The sequence below is a fragment of the Dama dama genome, chromosome 5, assembly GCF_033118175.1.
Source record: "Dama dama isolate Ldn47 chromosome 5, ASM3311817v1, whole genome shotgun sequence".
Taxonomy (NCBI): domain Eukaryota; kingdom Metazoa; phylum Chordata; class Mammalia; order Artiodactyla; family Cervidae; genus Dama; species Dama dama.
This window is the reverse complement of record NC_083685.1, coordinates 119,593,326-119,617,762: the sequence shown is the minus strand read 5'-3', so window position 1 is coordinate 119,617,762 and position 24,437 is coordinate 119,593,326. Positions and strand designations below refer to the sequence as shown.

The 24,437-nt window shown below is 51.5% G+C and overlaps 1 protein-coding gene and 1 long non-coding RNA gene across 2 annotated transcripts; both read right to left on the bottom strand.

Moving 5' to 3' along the window:
• Window positions 1-3,039: 3,039 nt before the first annotated feature.
• Window positions 3,040-3,992, bottom strand: LOC133056147 (uncharacterized). Its single transcript, XR_009692741.1, has 2 exons — window positions 3,680-3,992; window positions 3,040-3,444 (listed from the first exon to the last, which is right to left on the bottom strand). It is a non-coding gene; the product is annotated as an uncharacterized LOC133056147 (long non-coding RNA).
• Window positions 3,993-4,091: 99 nt separating this feature from the next.
• Window positions 4,092-5,718, bottom strand: LOC133055649 (secreted and transmembrane protein 1-like). Its single transcript, XM_061140782.1, has 4 exons — window positions 5,590-5,718; window positions 5,086-5,400; window positions 4,465-4,503; window positions 4,092-4,219 (listed from the first exon to the last, which is right to left on the bottom strand). The coding sequence occupies exons 1-4, from the start codon at window positions 5,675-5,677 to the stop codon at window positions 4,092-4,094; spliced, it is 570 nt and encodes a 189-aa protein (XP_060996765.1). The 5' UTR covers window positions 5,678-5,718.
• Window positions 5,719-24,437: the final 18,719 nt, after the last annotated feature.

Here is a 24,437-nt window from a genome sequence, read left to right as displayed (position 1 = left end):
AAGGGCCGGGCGTGGGGTGGCTGGGACAAGGCTCATTTCTTCCTCCCTAGACAGGGTCCATCCCACCACAGGGACAGCGTGTCACTCTGCCCCATTACTTGGCTTGTTCGAAAAGCTTGGATGTGAAGAGACTGTGTTTTAGGGTGTGACCTCCATCCACCAGGTCGATTACCCAGCCCACTCCCGAGTCACTGCTATAGTGACCTCCTTTCTACTGCAGCAAGGACGAGCCGGGGTACTGAAGACTGTGCTGCGAGAAGCCGGAGTGTTCTGAGGACTTGCTCCTACAGTTTCTCTTTCTGCAGAATCAGGAAAGAATGCAAAGGAATTGCCACCAAATCCCAAGAAGCAAAGTCCACCAAAAGAGCGCACACCAACCACTGCCTCTGCTGAGGTGTTTGAGAAACCACCTAGAAGAATCTCCAGCATCATGATAGTGGCACATACACCCTCTTAGCCCCTTCATGGATCACAGCCCTGTTGTGAAGGGGCTTGTGTAACTCAGTGAAGCTGTGAGTCAGGCCACACGGGGCCACCCAAGACAGACGGGACATAGTGAAGGGTTCTGACAAAACACGGTCCACGGGAGGAGGAAATGGTAACTCCTCCCAGGATTCTTGCCGTGTGGACCCCATGAACAGTATGCAAAGGCAAAAAGATTTGATACCAAATGAGCGCCCATCCCACTCCACCCGACCCGCAGATCAGAAGGTGTCCAATATGATACTGGGAAGAGTATACTGTGGTGGGCCCCCATTTCTCAGTCTCTGGGCCACTCAGCATTCTTCCTCTCCAGGCCCAAGTCCTCATTCATTGCTAATGGCTACTGGGGCTGTTGTGGAGAGGTCAGTCCTTCTAGCCTCTGGTGTTGTAGGGAGGCCAGGACAATGGTGACCACGTGGGCCTCAGTCCGTAGGTCTGGGACCCCTGGTTGAGGGGCTGGAAACGTGGCAGCTCACCCAGGGCTGAGGCTCCCACAGCATCCAGGTTCTCCCCAGGCGTTCTGCGCCCATTGGTGCCGGCATCCCATTCTTGTTTGGAGGACTGTGGCCTAGAGGCTGAGTCCCCCACCTCTGCCTCCCTCTTGGCCCAGGGTGAAAAAGAGAGGACGGTGAATATCCTCCTCTTCTTGCATGAGGGGGTGTCTATTTCAGGGGCAGAATTTTGCCAAAGGCCTAGAGGATCCTAGCAAAATTGTTGGCAGGAAACAATAAAAGTGTTGGGCTTGTCAAACCCGCCCCATTCCAACCTCATCCTGCCTTTGTTCATCACCAGCACTCCCTGGGCGCCCGCACCTGCCAGTGCTGGTGCCAAGGGCAGAGGGTGAAACGGACTAGACGCCCGTGGCCTGGAGACAACTCCAGGGATGGACGAACAGACCCGCGGCAGGACACACAGCACCTGTTGGGAGAGGGGTGCCCAACCTCAAGAGGCCATAGGAGTAAAGCACTGAGGAGGTGAGAGAGGGTCAGGCGGTCTGTCTGGGAACAGGGCTCCAAGCAGAGGCACCAGCGCACACATGGTCCCCAAGGCCAGAGAGAGCCTGGGGTTTCTGTGGGCCTGCAAGAGGGCCAATGTGGCTGAGGAGGAGCAAGGGGGGGTCTGGGGGGAGGGTCTCTAGGGCACTGCAAGGACTCAGAGCTAAACTTCCTTTAGAGAAGTCCTTGAACGTACTGATAAGCAATGAGTAGAAAATTAAAATTAGTCAAGGACCCAGACACAGTATTTCTTTCTAGGTTTCCTGCCTTGGGTGTGCAGGGGCTGAATGACTTAATGTGAGCCCATCCCAGAGTGATAGCAATATTAAAATGACCTTTGAATGACTTTCAAAGCATCAACACTTTTAGTCTGTTTTAGGCAAAATGGAACACATTTCCACGGCCCGCAAAGCATGGTGGTCCCACGTGCCGTGCCCACTGTGTCTTAGGGGCCTGGCCCAGGGGGTGGAACAAACCCACCATTTCTGGCATGAACCTTTCTTTAACCTGGGAGATGCAAATATACTCAGTTCTAGACCTGGACTCCGGGTGCCAGCGAAGCTGTTCTGGGATCGTTACCCTCCTGTGAGGGCACAGTCGCCTGGCAGCATGCATTGTGTGCATCTGAGATTCTCCATGGTAAGGGAGGCCTCCCAGATATCTGGCCTTCTGGATGTATTTGGACTTCTTCTTTTTTTTTTTTTTTTTAATATTTATTTATTTGGCTGTGTCGGGTATCATGGGCTCTCTAGTTGTGGCATGTAGGCTTAGCTGCCCCATAGCACTTGGGATCTTAATTCCCTCACCAGGAATCAAACCTGCATCTCCTGCATTGCAAGGCGAATTTTCAACCACTGGATCACCAGGGAATCCCTCGTTGGGACTTTTTAGCTTGTAAGACTCACAGCAGCTTCTTTTGGATTTTTATTTTAGTGACTTAAAGATGTATTTCTCAGCTCATTCGATGATTTGCTAGTAGGTTTAGTGGACTCGTCTTGAGGATGAGCAATATGGACGTTTTGCAAAGCACTGAAAGTAGCACTTCTAGAAAAACCTTCTTTTTATCACATTATATGTACCTTTTACGAACACATTCAATGAAGCACCAAAGCAGCTCTATCTTTAAAGGAACTTCTCTACGCTGAAAAGAAACGGCCACAACGAGAAACAAGAAAAGGATGAAATGGGAGGGCTCACCAGTAACGGCAAACATACAGTAAGAGTAGGAAGCCATGCACACACACAAACATGATATCAAAACCAGTAATCGTGAGAGGAGCAGAGTGCACATGCAGGATGTCTGAAATGCACTGGAAAGGAAGAGATCAGCAACTTAAAACAATCACGCACGTATATATATATATAGACTGTTGTATCAAAATCTCATGGTCACAACAAACCGAAAGTCAATTATCATAGATATACACACACAAAAGAAAAAGGAATTCAAGTGCATCACTAAAGTCATCCAATCATAAGAGAAAAGAAGAGGAAAGGAAGAAAAAAAGACGTACCACACCACCTCCAAAAAAAAAAAACAACCAACAAAGAATACACTCAGTGGGGTTGTACAGTTTTGCTTATAAAGACATCTGGTATATGTGGTTTGGGATGCGGTTTGGGAACAGGAAGGGGCAGCACATGGGGCAGGTGGTAGAGAGGGGAGCCCCAGGGCTGGGGAAGACCAGGGAGGTTGGACACAGATTCCACCAGCAGCCACCCGTCCAGCTTGCCATCCAGAGGGGCTGCTCTACCCTTTGGGGTGGTGGAGGAGGCCCCATCCATCATCTCAGGCCACTGATAGCCTCATTTTTGTTCCATAAGTGCTTCCTGGAAGGTCCCTTGAACTGGTTCTTATTCATGTTCCAAAGACAAGAGCGTGTCCATGATCAGCTGAGGACCCCAGACTGGGGCCTCTCCCACGTGACTGCAGCGTGGCACTCCTGCCCTAGGGAGGAGCACAGGCCTGCGTGGGGTGGAGGAGGGGGAGGGTCCTGTTAGGTCAAGTGCTATGGAACGTGAGATTTTGCACTTTGAGCCCCAAAACCTGCTAAGGAGCCTTCCTTGGCATGTAGATCAGGAAGAAGCCAGGAAGTTGCCAAGCTTCCTAGTCCTCAGCCTGGTCTTCCCGCATGTCCCCTCTGCATAGCCCAGTGCACACGGTGCACACAGGTCCCACCCCAGGCTCAGAGCCTCCTTACCTGACGAAGGGAGGATGGGAGGGATGAGAGCCACGCGCAGACATCTTTGACCACAAGTGCATCCTGCAGGAACATCCACCACCCACACATCTTAGGTCTCCTGGAAGGAGCAGGAAGCCCCCATGCCATCCTCTAGGGTGTCCTAGGGACAGTGTGGACTCAGTGGCCTGTCCGGGGTGGGGCATCTGCATGCTGGGACTGGGATGGCATATGCTGGCTGGGGTCCTCTGGGGGAGGGGTTCTGGCTCTCTGGGACCTCAAACGCTCCCCACTCTCTCACTAGTCTCGGTGGGTACGAGACCATGGGGCAGAGTGTCTACTTCAGGTCTGAGATGACCCCACCTCTCCCCTGTCCACAGACCAGGCACGTCGGCCAATACCTTCTGGAGCTTAAAGTTCAGGGAACCAACCCTCAGAGCCACACCAGTGTGCAGATCAGTAGGCTGAAGAGAACATCCAGGGCGACGATGGGGAACATTACCTGGGTCTGGCTCTTGTGTTCAGGATTAACATCCAAAGGGAATATGCTCATCTGCGGACCTGCGGAAAATGGGCAGGACCACCCTCCATTGTTCACCTGTGCAGGAGCCCCTGACCCCCTTGCGGGCACCCTCAAGGGGGACATCGCCTGTGGTTGGGAAGCAAATGGGTGGGAGAATGGCAGGGGGATGGATGCATGGGATGGGCAGGGCTCCAGGCACAGAGGGTGAGGATGTCAGAGGAGGGAAGACCCAAGAGGGCTTTCTGTAGGCTCCCCTTCTATACCCCAGGATGAAGATAGAAACACCTTCCTGTGGAAGGTGTGAGGAGCAGGTCTTGTGGCTCTGCCCAAGAGACACAGGGCAGGTTGTCGGGGGCCTGCCCAGGGTCTGCCCTGATGCAGCCCCTCCACCCCAGGTATCAGATGAGCCCTGGATACAGGAGTTCATGAAGGCCTCACTGGGTTCCCCACTTAGGGTCCGGCTGGTGCCTTCTTAGCTCCTCCCACTGTTCCTGGTCCGGGGCAAAGTTGGACCCCAACTTCCTGTCCCCAGGGCTCAGGGTGACTACTCTGAGTCAGAACCAGCGAGGGCGGTGGGTGGAGGGATGGTGACTGGGGAAGCTTTGCAGCAAAGGAAGGGGTGGGGGTGGGGGGATAGGAGGTGTGCAGGGAGGGAAGGCGCCGGCTCCCTGAGCAGATGGGGAGAGTGACCAGGCCCATGTGCCGGGGCTGCCCTGAGGAGAGGCTCAGAGCGGGCACAGACGTGGGGTGGGTGGGGCAGGGTGGGAGTCCTCTTCAGGCCTCATCTCCGTGGTTCTGGGCACCTCAGGTTGGCAGGAATCACTTCTCCCTAGTTGCTCCGCACTCCCACCCTCCAGACAGAGAAGCTCGTGGGGGTCAATCCCCCCCAACCCACTCTGCTCACCTAAGACAATCAGGGTGGTGATTTCGACATTTCTCTGGCACCCCGTCAGAGTCCACTTGTACTGCCCTGCATGGGTGTCCTGGGCTTCTTCAATCACCAGATGCGCCTTGCCCTCTTCAATCCAGAGCTTCCATCCATCCTGGCTGAACTTTCCTGGGGCCTCTACGCTGAAGATGAGCTTCCAGGGAGCCGTGGGGTTCGTTTGCAGGGAGATGTTGATGTGGAAGAAGGCATTGGAGATGCTGCAGGTCATCGTGGCTGGCTTGCCCCGCAACACAGCAACCACGCCCTTGGTGCAGTTGGGGTGATCCCAGACTGTGTGGGGAACAGTCACACGTGTGGGTCATGGCTGGACCTCAGACATCCACTGACTGCCCTTCCTGGGGTCACTGGCACTACCTGGAGCCTGGGCCCCTCCTGGCCTGATCTAGGTCTTTCCTCCCACACCGGCTTGCCCCTGCTGCCTCCCCCAACCCCCTGCAGAGTTGGGACTATGCAACTTACTTCCACTCTGAGCACTCCTGAAGGTGGCCAAGAACAAGAGGACCCAGAGCATCCTGGGAGCGAGGAGAGTGGATGCTGAGGTCAGCATGGCCCGCAGGACGTGGAGGAGTTTTAAGGGGTGCCTTGTCCTCCTTAAAACTGGTTTTTGGGACACTCCCTGGAGGAAGGAAAGCTGATGAGTCAGAGATCCCTTAGGCTCCTTCGGAAGCCTGTGAGAGGGGCTGCACCCTGGCCAGGGTCCCCAAGCTCCTCCCTCACCACTGTGACCTGACCCTTCTCTACACCTTTATAATGTCTGCAGTGGGAGCACTGCCAGACAGATGAGAAACACAGATGAGACAGGAAACAAGTCCCTGGGAGACAAGTCCATTGACATTCTGGGGTATCTTGAATTTTGTATAAAACATGCAAAACTCCTTGAGCCGTGTGTCCTGTAGAGACGGGTCAGGACACAGAATCTCGTGTAACCCCTTAAACCTGACACCAACCTAAGACCACCTTGGATGCTCCCAGCCCCTCTTCTGCTCTTGCATTTTGAGGCTTGGCATTTGGGGACACTTGGTCCACTCTCCAGATTTGCTTTTATCAACAAAAAGAGTCTTCCTGTGGAACTCGTGAGTTACAGTCCAGAAGCTAACTTTCACTTCCTCTGAAACAAATGCTCATCTCAGGCTTTGGCATCCAGTAAAACTGACATTTGGGCTTCCCAGATGTGCAGTGGTAAAGAACCTGCCTGCCAATGCAGGACACACAAGAGATGAGGGTTCAATCCCTGGGTCAGGAAGATCCTTTGATAGTAGGACATGGCAACCAACTCCAATAGTCTTTCCTGGGAAATTCCATGGACAGACTTAGATATGACTGAGCAACTCACACTTTCACTTTTCATAATGACAGGTATCCTCCATTAGGTACTACACAGAGGATGAGATGGTTAAATTGTATCACCAACTCAATGGACATGAAGTTGAGCAAACTCAGGAGATGGTGGAGGACAGAAGAGCCTGGCGGGTTACAATCCATGGGGTTAGAAAGAGTCAGATACGACTTAGCGACTGAACAACAAAAAGTAGCTTCACTGCCTGAAAAATCCTCTGTGTTCCATCTATTCATCCCTCCTTCCCCCCAACTCCTGACAACCACTGATCTTTTTACTGTGTCCAGAGTTTTGCCTTTTCCAGATCCATGGAGTTGGTACCCTTTGGTTTTGAATTCAATGTCTCTGATATTTTTTCCCCCACTTCAAGGGTAATTGGGCAGAAGGGCCTGAAGCAAAGGGAACTGTGGATGTAATCCCTTCCAGGAGCTGGGGGCCATTGGTGACCAGCCCCAGTCCTGACTCCAGGACACTCTGGGTCAAACAAGGAGAATGAAATGGGGAGGGACAATCTCAGGACCCAGACCCCTGTGACTGGTGCTGCTGTCTGCTGCTTCCCTTGATTTTCTAGACTTGCTTCTATTCCTAATTTATCGTCAGAAGGACAGCCTTCTTTTCTCACATATGTACAACATCTGTAGTTGAAGAAGAAAGAAGTCACCTGAGAGACACGTGTTCTTGTGCACACACATGTATCTGCTTTTATATATGTGGAATCAGGTTAGATAACCCATTACTTGATTCACTCTTCTCTCCCTCTGTACTGTATGTACTAGGGTGAATGTTTTTGTTTTTTAGTCGCTAAGACATGTCTGACTCTTTGAAATCCCAGGTACTGTAGCCCACCAGGCTCTTCTGTCCATGGGATTTCCCTTGCAAGAATATTGGAGTGGGTTGCCATTTCCTTCTCTAGGGGATCTTCCCGACTCAGGGATCGAACTCACATCTCCCACATTGGCAGGCAGATTCTTTACCACTGAGCCATCAGGGAAGGCTGCAAGGTGGCCCCAAAACACACGTCCACCCAGAACCTGTGAAGGTGACCTCACTTGGAAACAGAGCCTTTGCAGTCATAAAGAAAGAGGAGGTCGTATTAGAGCAGCGTGGGCCCCAATCTAATGTGACTGGCTTTCTTATAAGAAGAGACAAGTCTATAAGAAAGAGACACAGGGAGAGGCCCGGAGCTGACAGAGGCACAGGATGTGGCCACAAGCCAAGGGACACCAGAGCCACCAGAAGCTGGAAGAGACAAGGAAGGATGTTTCCCTGCAGCCGGGCTGACACCTTGATTTTGGAATCCAGCCTCCAAACTGGAGGAGGGCAAACTTTGCTTCTTATGATCCCTTGTTTGTGGTCCTTGGTCACGGCTGCCCCAGGACACTCACACGGTCCCCTCCCTCTTTCCCCAGACCTCAGCTTTCCCCTCACTGGAATGATCAGGCACAAACCCCAGACACTGGAGGGAGTGTTCTGTGGTCATGTTCTGTCCATTTCTCTGCGTCTGGTTCTCACTTTGTAGTGTGTTGCTGGTGAGGTCTGCCTCCCAGGATCCTGAAAGCTTGACTTCAGTGGCTGCAAGGATTCCCTTTGTCTTAGCTTGTGAGCAGCCCAGGCCCCTTGGCTCCCAGCTCCGCCTCTTCCTGGTGACACCTGGGGCTGTGGAGGGCTGACCAGCTCATCCTGGTTCTGGCCCTTCGGGTTTCCACATTGTCACTGCCTTTGCAAACCCTTCGCTCATCCTCCTGGGACTGTCTGTCTTCTCCTTACAGGTTTATAAGACTCACCCTTTAAAGAAACAAACTGCCTTCCAGGATAAGTACGTTTCCATCACCATTTCTCCCTGGATCATCTTTGGATAAAGACTCCAAGTATTTATGTTGTCCTGTCTGTCTTTTCCTGGAAGGCTTCAGGGTTTTCTTTTAAAGTAGTTTTTGTTGTTTGTTTAAAGTATCCTTTTTAAAAGGCTTCCCAGATGGTGGAATATCCATCATGGTCAAGTTTTGTCTATTTTTATGCTCAAATCTTGAATATTCCTCAAGGTCTGTTTGCAAGTGGCATGTCACAGGTTTAATTTTGCTTCCTTTCCAGGAGGACAAGTGGTGACTGAGGCACTGAAGAGAGAAGCTCCCTGTCCCCCTGGCCAAGGCACCCCCACCATGTGGGGCTATTCAGGCCCTGCCAGGCCACGTGATACAGTTACTTTGCTGCCCATCGTGCGTTTTCACCCCTGGGAAGGCAGGTGCTCTGTATGGCTGTTTATCTTTCCTTTGACATTCAGTTTACAGAAGAACATTAACACAGTTTTAATCAATTTATTTCTTTTTTTTTTTAAGAACCAAGAATTTAGTGATTGAGTGAAGAGAGGCAGCTGCCCTGATCCTACCCCAACCTGCTCAGCATAATGCAAGAGAGGCTGAGATTTCACAGGTGGACACAATCCAGTAGCTGCCTTTCAGCACTTGCCAGGATGGGGCATAAATAGCTCATCACTATTACTTGCTGCTGAGAACCTCATGTGATGGAAGGTTCTAGAAAGAGGTGTTGCAACTTCCTGTGCTGGGGTTTTTCCTGGCACTTCAGGTAAAATCTGCTCAATTCTTTTCCTGAGTATTTTTTACAAAATAACTTCTTAAATTGGAAGTTTCTCATACACAGAATGGTGCCCAGTGACCCATAGGGCCCAAAGGCATCCTTGCTGGTGGTGGACAGCGACTCCTGGCCCCCTAGCCAGAGCCCTCGGGGCTGCCTGGAGGGAGACCCTTGCCCAGAGATGTCCTACCCTGAGCCTGCCTGAGCAGGCAGGAGATTCATCTTGTGTGCTCTTCTCTGGCCACTGATCTGTCCTGGAGGAAGCCTTGGGCAGGACTCCCAGCATTTCCAGTCTCCTCAAGATCTCCCCTTGGGCCCCAGCCACTCTGCTGCTTCCACTGACCTCGGAACAGCCTTTGGCTCCCCTGTTTCCCATCGAACATAGGCCTTGGTGTCCCATCGACGGAGAGGCAGGCCATGTCTCCCCAGGCTGAGGAATCCCTTCCCAGGGAGGCCTGCCCACTGGCCCCCAAGCCTGGAGCAGGCAGGTGTCCTCAGGGTCCATGGAGGGTTCACCCACCAGGGAACCAAAGGAAGAGTACCACCTAAGCCTGTGCCCTGAGAGCAGTGATCCCTCACTGTGTGAGAGGGGGAGCCTCCTGCTGGTGACCTGGCATCATCACCGAATGCCCAGTGCGACCAGGAGACTTAGTGGGAAGGGCAGGTGTGTTCTTTCTGGGAGGGAGATAGCCAGGGGTCTATAGTATCCAGAAGGAACCTCACCCCCTCAAAACCTTTCCTCATCACATTTCCCGGGAGCTCAGTGCTACATCTCCATCAACCCAGCCCCTATTTGAGTGTGGTCCTACACCAGGTCCCTCGGCCCCCGCCCCTCCAGCTCTCACCTGCGACCAGGTAACCAGCTCCTCCTCCACGCCCGCAGCTGCAGCCTGTCTGTGCACTGGTCTGAGCGGCTGGACTAAACCTGAATGATATTCCCAGGGCGGAGCCAGGAAAGGAGGAGGCGGGGATGATTCAGAATCCAATCACGTGGGGTCTGACACCCAGGTCCTATATTCAGGAAGGAAACTTCAAGTTATGGAAAGACACTCGAGTTTCCTATAAAACCAGAGACATTACTTTGCCAACAAAGGTCCATCTAGTCAAGGCTATGGTTTTTCCAGTAGTCATGTATGGATGTGAGAGTTGGACTATAAAGATAGCTGAGCGCAGAAGAATGATGCTTTTGAACTGTGGTGTTGGAGAAGACTCTTGAGAGTCCCTTGCACTGCAAGGATCCAACCAGTCCATCCTAAAGGAGATCAGTCCTGGGTGTTCATTGGAGGGACTGATGGTGAAGTTGAAACTCCGATACTTTGGCCACCTGATGCAGAGAACTGACTCATTTGAAAAGACTCTGATGCTGGTAAAGACTGAGGGCAGGAGGAGAAGGGGACGACAGAGAATGAGATGGTTGGATGGCATCACCGACACAATGGACATTGGTTTGGGTGGACTCAGGGAGTTGGTGATGGACAGGGAGGCCTGGCGTGCTGTGGTTCATGGGGTTGCAAAGAGTCGGACATGACTGAGCATCTGAACTGAACTGAACTGAACTGAACTGGAGTTTTAGGAACTGCCCTGAGTTCAGGGGAAAAGATCATTTTCTTGATAGTGAATTCCTTATTATATTTTTATTAGATGCAGAAGATTAGATGATCATTCGAAAGAAAACGGTAGGTGGCAGTTTTCCAGGAGAGCCAGTTCCTGGATTCTCCACTTTCAAGCTCTGTCTGAACAGATCCTTATTTGGGGAGCTGGGTGTACTCATGCCCCTGCGTGGATCTGGGGAGCTGCCAGACCCCTGCTGTGCGCATCACCCCCACACACAGACACTGGGCAGAGCCCTGCCCACTGAGAATCCTCAGAGCCTGATTGCAACTTGTCAGAAATGCAAGTTGGGGCCACTTGGATAGAAGTCATGCTGGGTGCACAGGCAGGGATAAGGAGAGAGAATGAATAGGAGCAAGTGGTAAAGAGCTTAAAATATAAGTTGTCCTTCATTAGCCCTTGAGCAGAAGGAGCCCCTCTTCCCAGCTCCCTCCCCACGGAGGGTCCTAGCAGGGTGGGCGTGGAGACTCTCTGTGGCCAAAACAGGTGACCCCGGGACAGACCTGAGTGGGGTCATTCCCAGAGGGTGGAGTCCAGTAGGCGCTGACCTCAGAGCAGTGCTGGGAGCTGGGAGTTTCCTTATGGGGTGTGCACGCTTCTGATGTACAAATGGTTTGGTGCTTATAAAAATCACTAAGATAGAAGTTTCTCTTTGAGACGCTGAAAGTGGGGAATGAGGGAAATGTGTGAGAGGCACAAGAGTGGGGAAGGACAGAGGTGTTTGAATCATTCTTTGTTCCACTTTAGGCTCCGTTTTTTTCAAATTGCTGGAGGCAAGCGGCTGCTGTTGACTTGAATCCGGAGTCCTTGGTCCATGTCCAGGCTTGCTAGCCTCTGGGCTCTCGCAAGTGGGGCCCAGATTTCCTGCAGACCATAAGAAGGGCTGCTGCCGTCACTCCCCGCTGGCCTACCTGCCTGCTCACACCCTCCAGGCTTCACCTTCTCGTGGCAGAGGGGCCGGTGTGCAGCCGCCGCTGCGGGCAGCGCGTGTCCCATGAGCTCACACCTGGGGCGATGGAGTCATGAGTCAAGGGTGGCCAGAGACAAAAGGGCATGTGCAGGGCTGGGCCTGGCTCTGCCCACCCTCACCCCCAAGGAGAGAGGCTTGGAGAGAGAGACCCCGCAGGGATGCTGTGGCAGGGTTGGGGGGCAGGAGAAAGGGGATGTTTCTGTTCCATGTAGGACGTCCCTCATCAGACCTGCACTTCCAATAAAGGCCCCTTGAAGGAGTCTTTTGGGCCTAGAAAAGAGAACAACAGTCTCAAAGGCCCCTTGCTGAATCATCTAACTTCGGAGAAAACAAAGTATAACTTTAGTTCCATCCTGATGCTCCAGGCCAGCTGCATCTATCTAGAACTTATCACCCCCTGTCCGGAAACCTACCACCCCCTACACCCACCCAGAAGACTTATCACCCCCTGCCCAACTACAAGTGTCATCTCAACAAAAGAATACTCAAAATATCCCACTTGATTGACGTTTCCCTTATTGCTTCCACAAACCTCCCTATAAGTATGAAGCCTCCCTGATCCCTTTCGGCGCTCAGCCTGGTCGTTAGGCCGACTGTCGCCCCTCCTTGCCTTAATAAAGGTAACCTACTTCTGTTGAGGTCATCTTTCCTTTTCTGCCTCGCCGGAACTGTACCTTACACCCCTGGAAGGCAGGAGTGGGGTGGGGGCAATGAGTCTGAAGGTGCTTCCATGGGGGTGCAGAAGCCTGGAAGGTGTATGGAGAAGGGAGTCCCCAGAGTTATGGGTGGTTTGGAGGTGGGGTAAGGAAGCCCAGAGGTCCTCAGTGCCAACTGAGTGGCATGTGGACGGTCCCCTTCCACTAGAACCCAAAATGACCTGCTGACAGGGTGTAGAGCGGAGTAAGGGGCAAAGAGGTGTCTCTGGGCCGCCAGGGGAGAGGCTGTGGACTCAGGCTGAGCAAGTCCTCATCAGGTGGGCAGAGAGAGTTGTTGGTGTGGGGGGGATCTTTGTGCACCAGCCATTACCCATCCTACGCTGACATGTGCAGACTTCTATTCTCTCATTCTGGTTGAGCAACTTCCCCGAGCATGTGGCCACGTTCATGATCACATGTGCTGGCATCTCAGACACTCTGCGCCCCCACCTCACGGCAGGTCTCCAGTGCTGACCCTCCAAGGGCTCATGGGCCTCAGAGTGTGTTTAAACAGGGCTTTGTGTCTGTGAACTTTGAGGCTGGGGTCACAGCCCCAGAATCCTGGCTTCTCGTTTCCTCGCTATTTCGAAAGCTCTGGTCCAGTTCACCTTGTATCCAGAGCAGCTGAGGCAGAATCCGACTGTTCTCGCTCCTGTATACGGCAGCCTTTGGGGAGACGGAAACTCCTCCTCTCTGGTGAGGAGCGCTGTGCTCTGCTCAGCTGCTAAGCCATGCTCCGTGTTCTGCGACCCCGTGGACTGTAGCTCACCAGGCTCTTCTGTCCATGGGATTCTCCTGGCAAGAATACTGGAGTGGCTTGCCATTTCCTTGTCCAGGGGATCTTCCTGACCCAGGCATTGAACCCGTGCCTCCTGCATCTCCTGCTTTGTCAGGCAGATTCTCTACCACTGAGCCACCTAGAAGCCCTTGGTGAGGCTGGGGGAGTGTTTTCCTTACTTCCTCTGCCTAGTGCCTATATCCCCTTTCAAACCAAAATCCTTCACTTTGTTTTCTTGTTTTTTCTAAACGCCAAGAAATGCACATCCTTCCTCTTCATTTTCAGTGATCTCCCTAGGGCTCCTGCGGTCCAGATGTCAGCATTCAGTCCCGGTCATTTCACTCTCACGGTCCAGAATGTTTTCAGCCAAGCTGGCTGTGCCACATGACTTGTGGGATCTCAATTTCTCAGCTAGGGATTGGACCCGGGCCACGTCAGTGAAAGTGCAAAATCCTCATCACTAGAGACCATGGAACTTTCGTGTTTTAGACATTTCTAAGTTTTAAAATGTAAGACTAAACTTCTTTTTTTTTTTTTTCAGGTAATGTAAAGCATTATTTTTTATTTATTTATTTACAAATAATGTAAAACATTATTTGGACATCCTTTAGCCCAGTCAGGTTGACACATTGCAATGGCCTATGTAGAAAACCCAAGAAAGTGAGTTCACATCTTCTTATAGAGTTCCGCAATCTTGGTATAAAATCATCACAGAAAAATCAATATTATCTCTTTATCCTGACAATACATATAAAATGTGATTTTTAAATTTTTTTTTCATTTATCTTTACCAGTTGGAGGCTAATTACTTTACAATACTGTAGTGGGTTTTGTCAAACATTGACTTGAATCAGCCATGGAGTTACATGTATTCCCCATCCCGATCCCCTCTCCCACCTCCCTCTCCACCCAATTCCTCTAGGTCTTCCCAGTGCACCAGGCCCGAGCACTTGTCTCATGCATCCAACCTGGGCTGGTGATCTGTTTCACTATAGATAATATACATGTTTCAATGCTGTTCTCTCGAAACATCCCACCCTTGCCTTCTCCCACAGAGTCCAAAAGTCTGTTCTGTACTTCTGTGTCTCTTTTTCTGTTTTGCATATAGGGTTATCATTACCATCTTTCTAAATTCCATATATATGTGTTAGTATGCTGTAATGTTCTTTATATTTCTGGCTTACTTCACTCTGTATAATGGGCTCCAGTTTCATCCATCTCATTAGAACTGATTCAAATGAATTCTTTTTAAGGGCTGAGTAATATTCCATGGTGTATATGTACCACAGCTTCCTTATCCATTCGTCTGCTGATGGGCATCTAGGTTTCTTCCATGTCCTGGCTATTATAAAAGTGCTGCGATGAACATTGGGGTGCACGTGTCTCTTTTGGATCTGGTTTCCTTGGTGTGTATGCCCAGAAGTGGTATTGCTGGGTCATATGGCAGTTCTATTTCCAGTTTTTTAAGAAATCTCCACACTGTTCTCCATAGTGGCTGTACTAGTTTGCAATCCCACCAACAGTGTAAGAGGGTTCCCTTTTCTCCACACCCTCTCCAGCATTTATTGCTTGTAGACTTTTGGATAGCAGCCATCCTGACTGCCGTGTAATGGTACCTCATTGTGGTTTTGATTTGCATTTCTCTGATAATGAGTGATGTTGATCATCTTTTCATGTGTTTGTTAGCCATCTGTATGTCTTCTTTGGAGAAATGTCTGTTTAGTTCTTTGGCCCATTTTTTGATTGGGTCATTTATTTTCTCATACCCTCAAGACGAGAAAGGGCTGCTGGATGTGACCTTGGGACTAAACTTCTTAACCGATTAATATTTCTCTTTCTGATGGAGACACCCAGAAGCATGATGTTTGCTTTCTGAAATGGCTGCATTCCTCAAACATCTGGTTATTTTGTCCCAAGCTGCCCCAGCCTTCTGTGATCTTCGGAATTATTTGTCTCTACACTGCATTTTTGAAAGAATCACATTTTCAGTATTAATCCTTCCTCAGCTAAGACCCAGATATGCCTTTCCATTTATCTGAACCTTCTTTTAATTTCTTCAACATAGTATAACATTTTATTAATGGAAGTGCTTATTAGCTGGGGTGCTTTGTAGCTGCTTCAGGGAACATGAGGTAGGTCAGGCTCTGGCTCTGCCCCCGACAGACACTGAGTAACTCGATCCTGAGGGTCTAACTCCTGCTCTGGCCCCCTCAGAGTCAGGGCAGAGGCGGGGATCCGCCAGTCTCGCTGAACTACGTGGTCCCCACAGCTCCCTCCAGGGTCCCTGATGATCCAGGCTGCCCAGACCCTGGTGCACAGGCCACCGCTGATTGGACACTCTCCTCTCCTCTCTGGGGAGGAGCCCTGTCAGTGTACCTTGAAGTCACCTTGCTGATGGGGCAACAGGAATGGAGATTCAGTGGCCACAGTAGCCAGGGGAAGGCAGCTCTGCCTGGAAGGGGAAGGTTTCACTAGGTGATTCAAACATTAGATCACTGTTTCCCCCTTATAAGGGGGGAAACAACGTGTTCATTGCATAGCATTTACAAAAGCTGTTCTTGTTGGGTTGCTAAATTGTGTCTGACTCTGTGACCTCATGGGCAGCAGCATGCCAGGCTCCCCTGTCCTTCCCTATCTTCCAGAGTTTGCTCAGATTTGTGTCCATTGAGTCAGTGATGCTGTCCAACTACCTCATCCTCTGCTGCCTCCTTCTCCTTTTGACTTCAGTCTTACCCAGGATCAGGGTCTTTGCCAGTGAGTCAGGTGGCCAATGTATTGGAGCTTCAGCTCAGCACTAGTCCTTCCAGTGAATATTCAGGATTGATTTCCTTTAGGATTGGCTGGTTTGATCTCCTTGCAGTCCAAGGGACTCTCAGGAGTCTTCTCCAGCACCACCATTCAAAAGCAACCATTCTTCGGCACTCATTTTTTATGGTCCAACTCTCACATCTGTCCATGACTACTGAAGAAACCATAGCTTTGACTATATGGAACTTTGTCAGCAAAGTGATGTTTCTGCTTTTTAACATGCTGTCTAGGTTTGTCATAGCTTTCTTTCCTTCTGAAAGAAGCAAGTGTCTTTTAATTTCATGGCTGCAGTCACCATCCACAGTGATTTTGGAGCCCAAGAAAAGAAAATCTGTCACTGCTTCCATTTTTCCCCTTTGTTTGCCTTGAAGTGATGGGATCAGGTGCTAAGATCTTAGTTTTATGAATGTTGAGTTTTAAGCGAGCTTTTTCACTCTCCTCTTTCGCCCTCATCAGGAGGCTCTTTAGTTCCTCTTCACTTTCTGCCATTCAGAGTGGTATCGTCTGCATCTATGAGGTTGTTGATATTTCTCTCAGCAGTTTGATTCCAGCTTGTGCTTCATCCAGCCCGGCATTTTGCATGATGTACTCTGCATAGAAGTTAAATAAGAGGTCAACAGAAAGTAAGTCTCCTGGGATGGTATCCCTAGAGGGAATCCTCTGGTGTGCTTACAAGCACTGTGGTTTATGTACACGATGCACAGTGCAATGAGGGTGTTGGTGGCCCCATCCCTCAGTGGGCCCTGAGTGAGGCTCCTCCTGCCCCCTTTCCTCAGGTAAATACCCATCCTGCTACTGTCCCCCTGCATCCACACGGGCTTACCAGCCTCTGCTTCCCCCTGGTCCCCAAACAGCAAGTTCCCCCTTGTTCTAGTGCCTCTGATTTCAGAGTGGGTGTCCTGCCCCCTGGGGGGCCCAGTCGGGGTTTACCTTGGAAGGCAGGTCCTGTGCAAGCGTGACGAGCTCCTTGGCATCACCCTGGGGCGTTGCAGACAAGTCCCGGGTGGGGCTGCAGGCACAGGAGCTGGGATAACAGACGAGAGTCCCTGAGCCGTCTCAGACCTTCCTGGGGGGCTGGCCTGGCGACTCTGGGCCCTGGGGGAGCACCTATGGAAGCTGTCAGGGTGCCAGATGACTTGGGGTGTTCAAACCTGCTCCCCACAGAATCCTCACGTGTAAGGTGAGAGGCATCCCTGGCTCGGAAACTTTGGGGGCAGGATAATTCCATCATTGTGTTGATTTGTTTATTTTGTGTTGTTATTTATTGATTTGCTTAAAGTACTCTGTTCTAACAATGTGAATTCTTTCCCAAATCAATTCTTGTTTATTCACCAAACATTTGTGGAGGGCTGAGTGGGAACCAGCGCCAGGAAGGGTGAAGCTTATGCCCCAATCCTGGGAAGTACCTGGACCAGCAGGCCCGGGAGGGACAAAATTACAAAACATCCATAGAAGTTAGAGCCCTTCAGAGAGGCTTCCCTTTATCCCACTGAGCGTGAGAGTGGCCCACACGTCCTGGCTTCCGGCTCTCTCTTGCCCCAGTCACCCTGCATGACCCCCAGAGAAGGTGGTGGAGGAACCTTCACACACACAGTCTGCTCTCTGCTTTCAGCTTTCTGCTTCCATTCTCAGAATTACCCGAGAACCAAGATGCTTCTCTGGGAAGACTCTAACCCCAGAGCAACTAGAGGGCATGCCAGGGCCCAGATGCAGCTACTTCTGATCCCGGGAGATGCCCTCCCTCCATGGGAGTTTCCAAGAGGCATCTCAGAAAGAGCGCTGCAGACAAAGCGAGACTCCTCAGCTGTTTCTGGGCAAGGAAGGAGCTGGGAAAGACCTTCTTCAGGGGCTACTTGAAATGGTCGTCACGCGGGGAGGGCCCATGGGGTCTGTTGTGTGGCAGAGAGGGGCCCTGCCACTGGAAGTGCCACTGACCTGGAGGAGCCAGTGCTCCTGGGATCACCCAAGGGTCTGCGGGGAAGCAGAGGATCTGTTTGGGGGTGCTTCTGTGACAGTAGCTGCATCAGTTACAGGTTCCATACACAGCTCCTGTGTGTGACGTGTCTGGTGTAGACTGAGGGGCTGAGGTGAAGCCTGGCACATCTGACAGTATTGTCGGCGCATCAGCAGAACCAGGCAGCCTAAACCCCCAACTCTGCAGAGCATCGTCCCAATTTCTGTTTGAACGCGTACGGGCGTACATGCCAAGTCGTTTCAATCGTGTCTGATTCTTTGGGACCCACGGGAGTGCAGCCCACCAGGCTCCCTTCCATGGGATTTCCCAGGCAAGAATTCTGAACTGGGTTGCCATGCGATCCTCCAGGAGATTTTCCCGATCAAGAGATCGAGCCTGCATGTGCTTTTATCTCCTGAATTGGCAGGCAGGGTCTTTAGCACGAGTACCACCTGGGAAGCCCCTTCCTTTTGAATCCATAGAAACATATACTTCCAGAGAAGCTAGAAGAACATAAAATGTCATCAGGAATGAAGTCTGAGTCTGGGAACAACAGGTTTTTACAATTTCTTCAGCCTTTTTCCTCCAGAATTTCTACAGTGATCCTGTGCTCAAGTAGTCAGAGAATACTGTGTTCTTTAAGAATAAACAACAATTTTTATTAGATTAAAGAGAGAAGGGTTGATGGGAGAAGAAGGGACAGTAGGATGACCCCCCACATGGCTATCTTGGGCCCTCCCCAAGGTCCCAGGTCAGTGGGTGGAAGGGGTGGGGCCAGGCTGAAATGCCCATGGGCTCAAGTGCAAAACCATGGGTCCTTTGAAGGCCATCACCTCACCCTTCTGACCCATCCCTGGCCTTTCCCAGGGGAGGGGCTGTGGGACCCTGGCACCACCATGCTGCCTTTCCTGGGTGGAAGGGCACCCCAAGACCATCTGGAAGGAGTGGGAGCTCCCAGGAACCCCTGGACGGTCACCAAGGCTGAGGGGCCATCCCTGAGTGACTCCGCTGAGGGTTGCAGCCTGGTGGGCCTGACCCTGCACACAAAAGAGGAGCAAAGAGTGTCTTGCTCACTGTCCAGTTCTGCAAAGATTGATCCTCTGCAGCCGCTGACCCACAGTGCACTTCTGTGCTCAGACAGGAATTAGAGACATTACCGGACACTGTGTACTTTGGACAAGCAGCCCCTTAGGTGGTTAGGTGCGAGACTCAAGAAGAATTTCAGTGACCCCAGCTGGTTGCATTTTCCCACACAAAGAAGAGCACCATCATCCTTAACTTGAGATATGTCTGTTCTGTGTGGCAAGCAGTAGAGTCACCTTCACCCAGACATATCCTTGACCATCTGTGCATGCCACGTCGTTTCACTCATGTCCGACTCTGTGACCCTATGGCCTGTAGCTGGCCAGGCTCCTCTGTCCATGGGATTCTGCAGGCAAGAATACTGGGGTGGGTTGCCATGCCCTCCTCCAGGGGATCTTCCTAACCAGGGATTGAACCCAGGTCTCACGTTTCCTGCTTTGGAAGGCAGGTTCTTTACCACTAGTCCCACCATGGAAGTCCACCTGTATTCCTGGCCAGAAGCCCCACACCAGCTGGCCTCTCCCATCTCTTGGAATGGAGTCTCTCACTGCACTCATAGCTCCCTCACTGAGTGGTTTTCTTTCAGTCAAGAGCATCCCCCCCAGAACACGCCCCCCAACCCCACCCTGTTCAGAGGCTCACTCAGCCATGAGTAGCTGTCAGGTATTTCAAGGGTCTTCCCACCTTTCTGCCCTGAGAAGATTGGTCCTCAGCTCCGGGACACTTCAGGAGCAAAGATGCCCCTCTTGTCCTCCCACACCCACCTCAACCCCGAGGCAGTTCTTTCTTCCTCCACATCCTCATTTGAACTCTGACCTCCTCTCCTGGTAGAGGCTTCCAGGCCCAGGGCTGGAATATACAGGCCAGAGGCCACCAGGTCTGAGACTGACTGAGGGTCAAAGTTTACAATGGGTGTTTTCCCACAAGGGGCCCAAGGCGGGCTGTGAGCAGGAGGCTGACGGCAGGTGCGCTGGGGACGGTCCGGGTGCCCGGCCCTCAGCTGGTCAGCACACATCTGAGGGTTCAGGTCCCACCTTCTGGAATGTGCCAGAGTCAGCCTGAGGGGGAGGTCCATAGGCTGAGAGCAGAGCCGAGCCAGCTGCTCAGGCTTCATGGGAGCCCCAGGGGACGGTCCACACTGAGGCTGGGCCCCTGGGGTCGGGGTGAGGTGGGGAGAGAGAGTGCACGTTTCCTTCTTCGAGGGGTCAGTAAACAAGGGTGTTTTGTTCTGATGAGGTCCCTGCTCTTCCAGGGGGGTGAAGGTCCTCCATTCTGAACACAGTAGGTTCTCCGTGAATGGTGCTCAACAGCCATGGGTGTCCCTGGGACAGAGGAACAAGTGTTTTCAGAGCCGGCCCCGCTGGCCCTCCCCACTTTCTAGGTGGCTACTGCTGTTTCATTTGCTGAGTTGCGTCCAACTCTTTTACCATCCCATTGACTGTAGACCATCAGGCTCCTCTGTCCCCAAGATTTCCCAGGCAAGAATCCTGGAGTGTGTTGCCATTCCCTTCTCCAGGGGATCTTCCCCACCCAGGGACCAAACTTGCCTCTCCTGCTAGGTAGACAGATTCTTTACCTCTGAGTCACCTGGGAAGATTTTGGAGACAGACTGCTAAATAAAGGACGTGAGTGTGGTTTTCGGAAAACTCTGAGTCCCACCTCAGAGTCCCATGTATTATGCCTCATAATACATGCATACTATTCAGAAAACCCGGTTTGTTGTCATTTGGCACAGAATCTCGGGACTTGACTGGTGGCATGTGAATGGAGGCCGCACACTCCTTCACTCCATCGTTTTTGCACATGGAGTATCTGCCACCCAGTTTCCATTTTGTTGTTGCATTTTCACTGGCTCAGCTGATAAAGGGTTCAAAAAAGTATTCAGAGGTTAAAAGAATGTGGGGATTGTTTACTACTAAAGGATCAGATGGAATTCCCTGATGGCTCAGACGGTAAAGAATCTGCCTACAATGTAGGAGACTCAGTTTCCATCCCTGGGTCTGGAAGAACCCCTGGAAGAGGGAATGGCAACCCACTCCAGTATTCTTGCCTGGAGAACTCCATGGGCAGAGAAACCTGGCGGGCTGCAGTCCATGGTGTCACTGAGAGTTGAACATGACTGAGTGACTCACACACACACAAAGGAGCACATGGACCTGGAACCAATGAAGTGACCTTGGGCCTGGAATTCCTCATCAGTCCTGCACACCTCTGGCTTGCACTCTGCTGGGGGGAGGGGAGGTGGGTGGGGAAGGCACTTGTCAGGAGCGGGAGGTCATCCTGTCTCAGAAGCCAGACTAGGGACTAGACAGAGGCCTTGACGGAACGGCCAGCCCACGGAGCAGTCCAGCCTCATGCCTCCATGTGCCCGTGACGGCTATCCTGCCAGAAAGCTGAGACATCTGGGAGGCAGGCGAGAGGATGTGTCAGAGTTGGGTGGTGGTGAGTTGAGTTCTTTCCTCACTGTTTACAATTGGTCCATGTTTCCTTGTAGAGCCGAGCCTCCGCAGCGTTTGCACAGAAGAGATGAGTCAGCCACACAGCTTCTTCCTGCCATCCCACGGGCTCAGCATGCTGCCTTGAACTGTGTCCGCTGTTCTGGGAACTGGTGCTGGTTTGACAGACTGTCCGTGGCCTCACCCCTATAATCAGAAGAAGCTGGAAATGTGGGACCCTGCTCGAGGATGCAGGTGCTGGGTGTTCAGGCTGTGAGCCCAGACGGGGACCAGGCTCATGGAGGGAGGCCTCTACCACCCAGGCAGGCCTTCTCAGGATCAGTTCCATCACTCAGTCGTGTCTGACTCTGTGACCCCATGGACTGCGGCATGCCAGGCTTCCCTGTCCATCACCAAATCCCAGAGCTTGCTCAAGCTCATTTCCCTTGAGTCGGTGATGCCATCCAACCATCTCATCCTCTATTGTCCCTTTCTCCTCCTGCCTTCAGTCTTTCCCAGCAAAGAACTGACTCTTCGCATCAAGGGGCCAAAGTTTTGGAGCTTCAACTGCAGTATTAGTCCTTCCAATGAATATTCAGGACTGATTTCCTTTAGGATGGACTGGATGGGTCTCCTTGCAGTGCAAGGGACTCTCAAGAGTCTTCTCCAACATCACAGTTCAAAAGCATCAATTCTTTTGTGCTCAGCTTTCTTCATAGTCCAACTCTCACATCCATACATGACTACTAGAAAAAGCATTGCTTTGACTAGATGGACCTTTGTTGGCAAAGTAATGTCTCTGTTTTTTAATATGCTGTCTAGGCAGGTCATAGCTTTTCTTTCAAGGAGCCGCTGTCTTTTAATTACATGGCTGCAGTCATCATCTACAGTGATTTGAGAGACCAAGAAAATAAAGTCTGTCACTGTTTCCATTGTTTCCCCATCATTTGCCATGAATGATGGGACTAGTGACTGCAGCCTTGAAATTAAAAGATGTTTATTCCTTGAAAGAAAAGTTATGACCAACCTATACAGCATATTAAAAAGCAGAGATGTTATTTTGCCAACAAAGGTCTGTCTAGTCAAGGCTATTGTTTTTCCAGTAGTTGTATGGATGTGAGAGTTGGACTATAAAGAAAGCTGAGGCTCAAAGAATTGATGCTTTTGAACTGTGATGTTGGAGAAGACTCTTGAGAGTCCCTTGCACTGCAAGGATATCTAACCAGTCCATCCTAAAGGAAATCAGTCCTGAATAGTCATTGGAAGGACTGATGTTGAAGATGAAACTCCAATACTTTGGCCACCTGATGCACAGAGCTGACTCATTTGAAAAGACCCTGATGCTGGGCAAAATTGAATGAAGGAGGAGAAGGGGATGACAGAGGATGAGATGGTTGGATGGCATCACCAACTCAATGGACATGAGTTTGAGTAATCTCTGGGAGCTGGCGATGGACAGGGTGTCCTGGCATGATGCAGTCCATGGGGTGACAAAGAGTCAGACACGACTGAGCCACTAAACTGAACTGAACTGATGGGACCGGGTGCCATGATCTTGGTTTTTTGTATGTCGTGTTTTAAGTCAGCTTTTTCACTCTCTTCTTTCACTTTTATCAAGAGGCTCTTTAGTTCCCGTTGGCTTTCTGCCATAAGGGCGGTGTCATCTGCATATCTGAGGTTATTGATATTTCTCCTGGAAATCTTGATTCCAGCTTGTGTTTCAACCAGCCCAGCATTTTGCACGATGTACTCTGCATATAAGTTAAATAAGCAGGGTGACAATATACAGCCTTGACGTACTGCTTTCCCAATTTGGAACTGGCCCATTGTTTCACGTCTGGCTCTAACTGGACAAGCCTTCTAGGCAGCTGCTATCGGGGTTGGGGGAATACCATTCTGAACTGGGCCCCATATTGGCAGGTCTAAGTCAGCATGCCTGGGGGGCCTGGTCTGAGGGTCTGCTCACGGCGAGGGAGACTGGTGTGCGGGTGATCCCCTGTGAACATATGCACCTGACCTGGTCTCCCCTCGAATGCCCATGCCCTCTGTTGGAAGAGGGACCTCCTGGTGCTGGTCTGCGGTGGGGGATCTGTGGAAACAGGGGCCTCCACCCCTTCCCTGGGAGCCTGTGCAGGGGGCCTGTGCCACACGGTCATTCAGGGGTCCAGGCAGCCAGAGCCCCTCCACCTGTGACACTGTCGCCGTCAGAATCACACCTGGGCCTGCCCTGGCTGCGTGTGTCGCTGTCACTGTTGCGGGGCAGTTCACGGAGGATAGGGAGCACCCTGGGTCACGTTTGCCCGTGTCTCCTTCCAACCCAGATCTACACCTTTTTCTCAAAACAGACTTCGACACAACTTGCAAGTATATTTTTCTTTTTTGTCTTTTGTTTAATCTTTACTTAGACAGCTTTGAGACTCTGCAGAGCGACTTGACCTTGGAGCTCAGCGTGGCTGGAGACCCTCATGCCACAGGAGGTTGCCCCAAAGCACCCTGTGTGATCCTGCCGGGCTCACCGTGCACTTCCGTTAGCCCACCTGCCCCATGACGGTGGCCACTGCCCTCGGGCTCGACTTGGCCCACAGCCGGTGCTCTCACAGGCACGGGCTCACGTATGCTCACGTGCGGGCATGCCATGGAGCCACGTGGCTGGGAGCAATCTCTGCTATCCTGGTGTCAGACAATGAATAAAGCTCCATGGCAGGTTTAGGGTTAAAAATTGTCAGGAGAACCTTTTAGAATTAAGCACTGCTGAAGAGGAGAGGGCAGTACACTGCTCATAAACACACAGGAGACCACATCAGATCTCAGGACAGTGCCTGGTGTGAACGACCGTGCCTCCTGCCTGTGCGTATCTCGAGCACCGGATCACGGGGAAGCTTTGGTTCCGCAGGTCTGCACAGCTGCCATGCCGTGTGCTGCTCACCAGCTGCTGCTGCTCCTGGCCACACGGGGAGAGGGGTCCAGGAGCCATGCCTCATGCTGGCCCACACCTCACAAACCTGGTGGCCACAGATTTGCTTCAGGTGGGTCCAACCCAGCTCCACA

Bases quoted from the DNA above. Each gene is read 5' to 3' on its own strand.
- LOC133055649 (XM_061140782.1), bottom strand. From the start codon at position 5,677: ATGCTGACCTCAGCATCCACTCTCCTCGCTCCCAGGATGCTCTGGGTC. The intron at 5,401-5,589 runs GTAAGTTGCATA...TTCCCCACACAG, and splicing joins CAGGAGTGCTCAGAGTGGAA to TCTGGGATCACCCCAACTGC. The intron at 4,504-5,085 runs GTGAGCAGAGTG...TCTCTTGGGCAG, and splicing joins CACCACCCTGATTGTCTTAG to AGCCACAAGACCTGCTCCTC.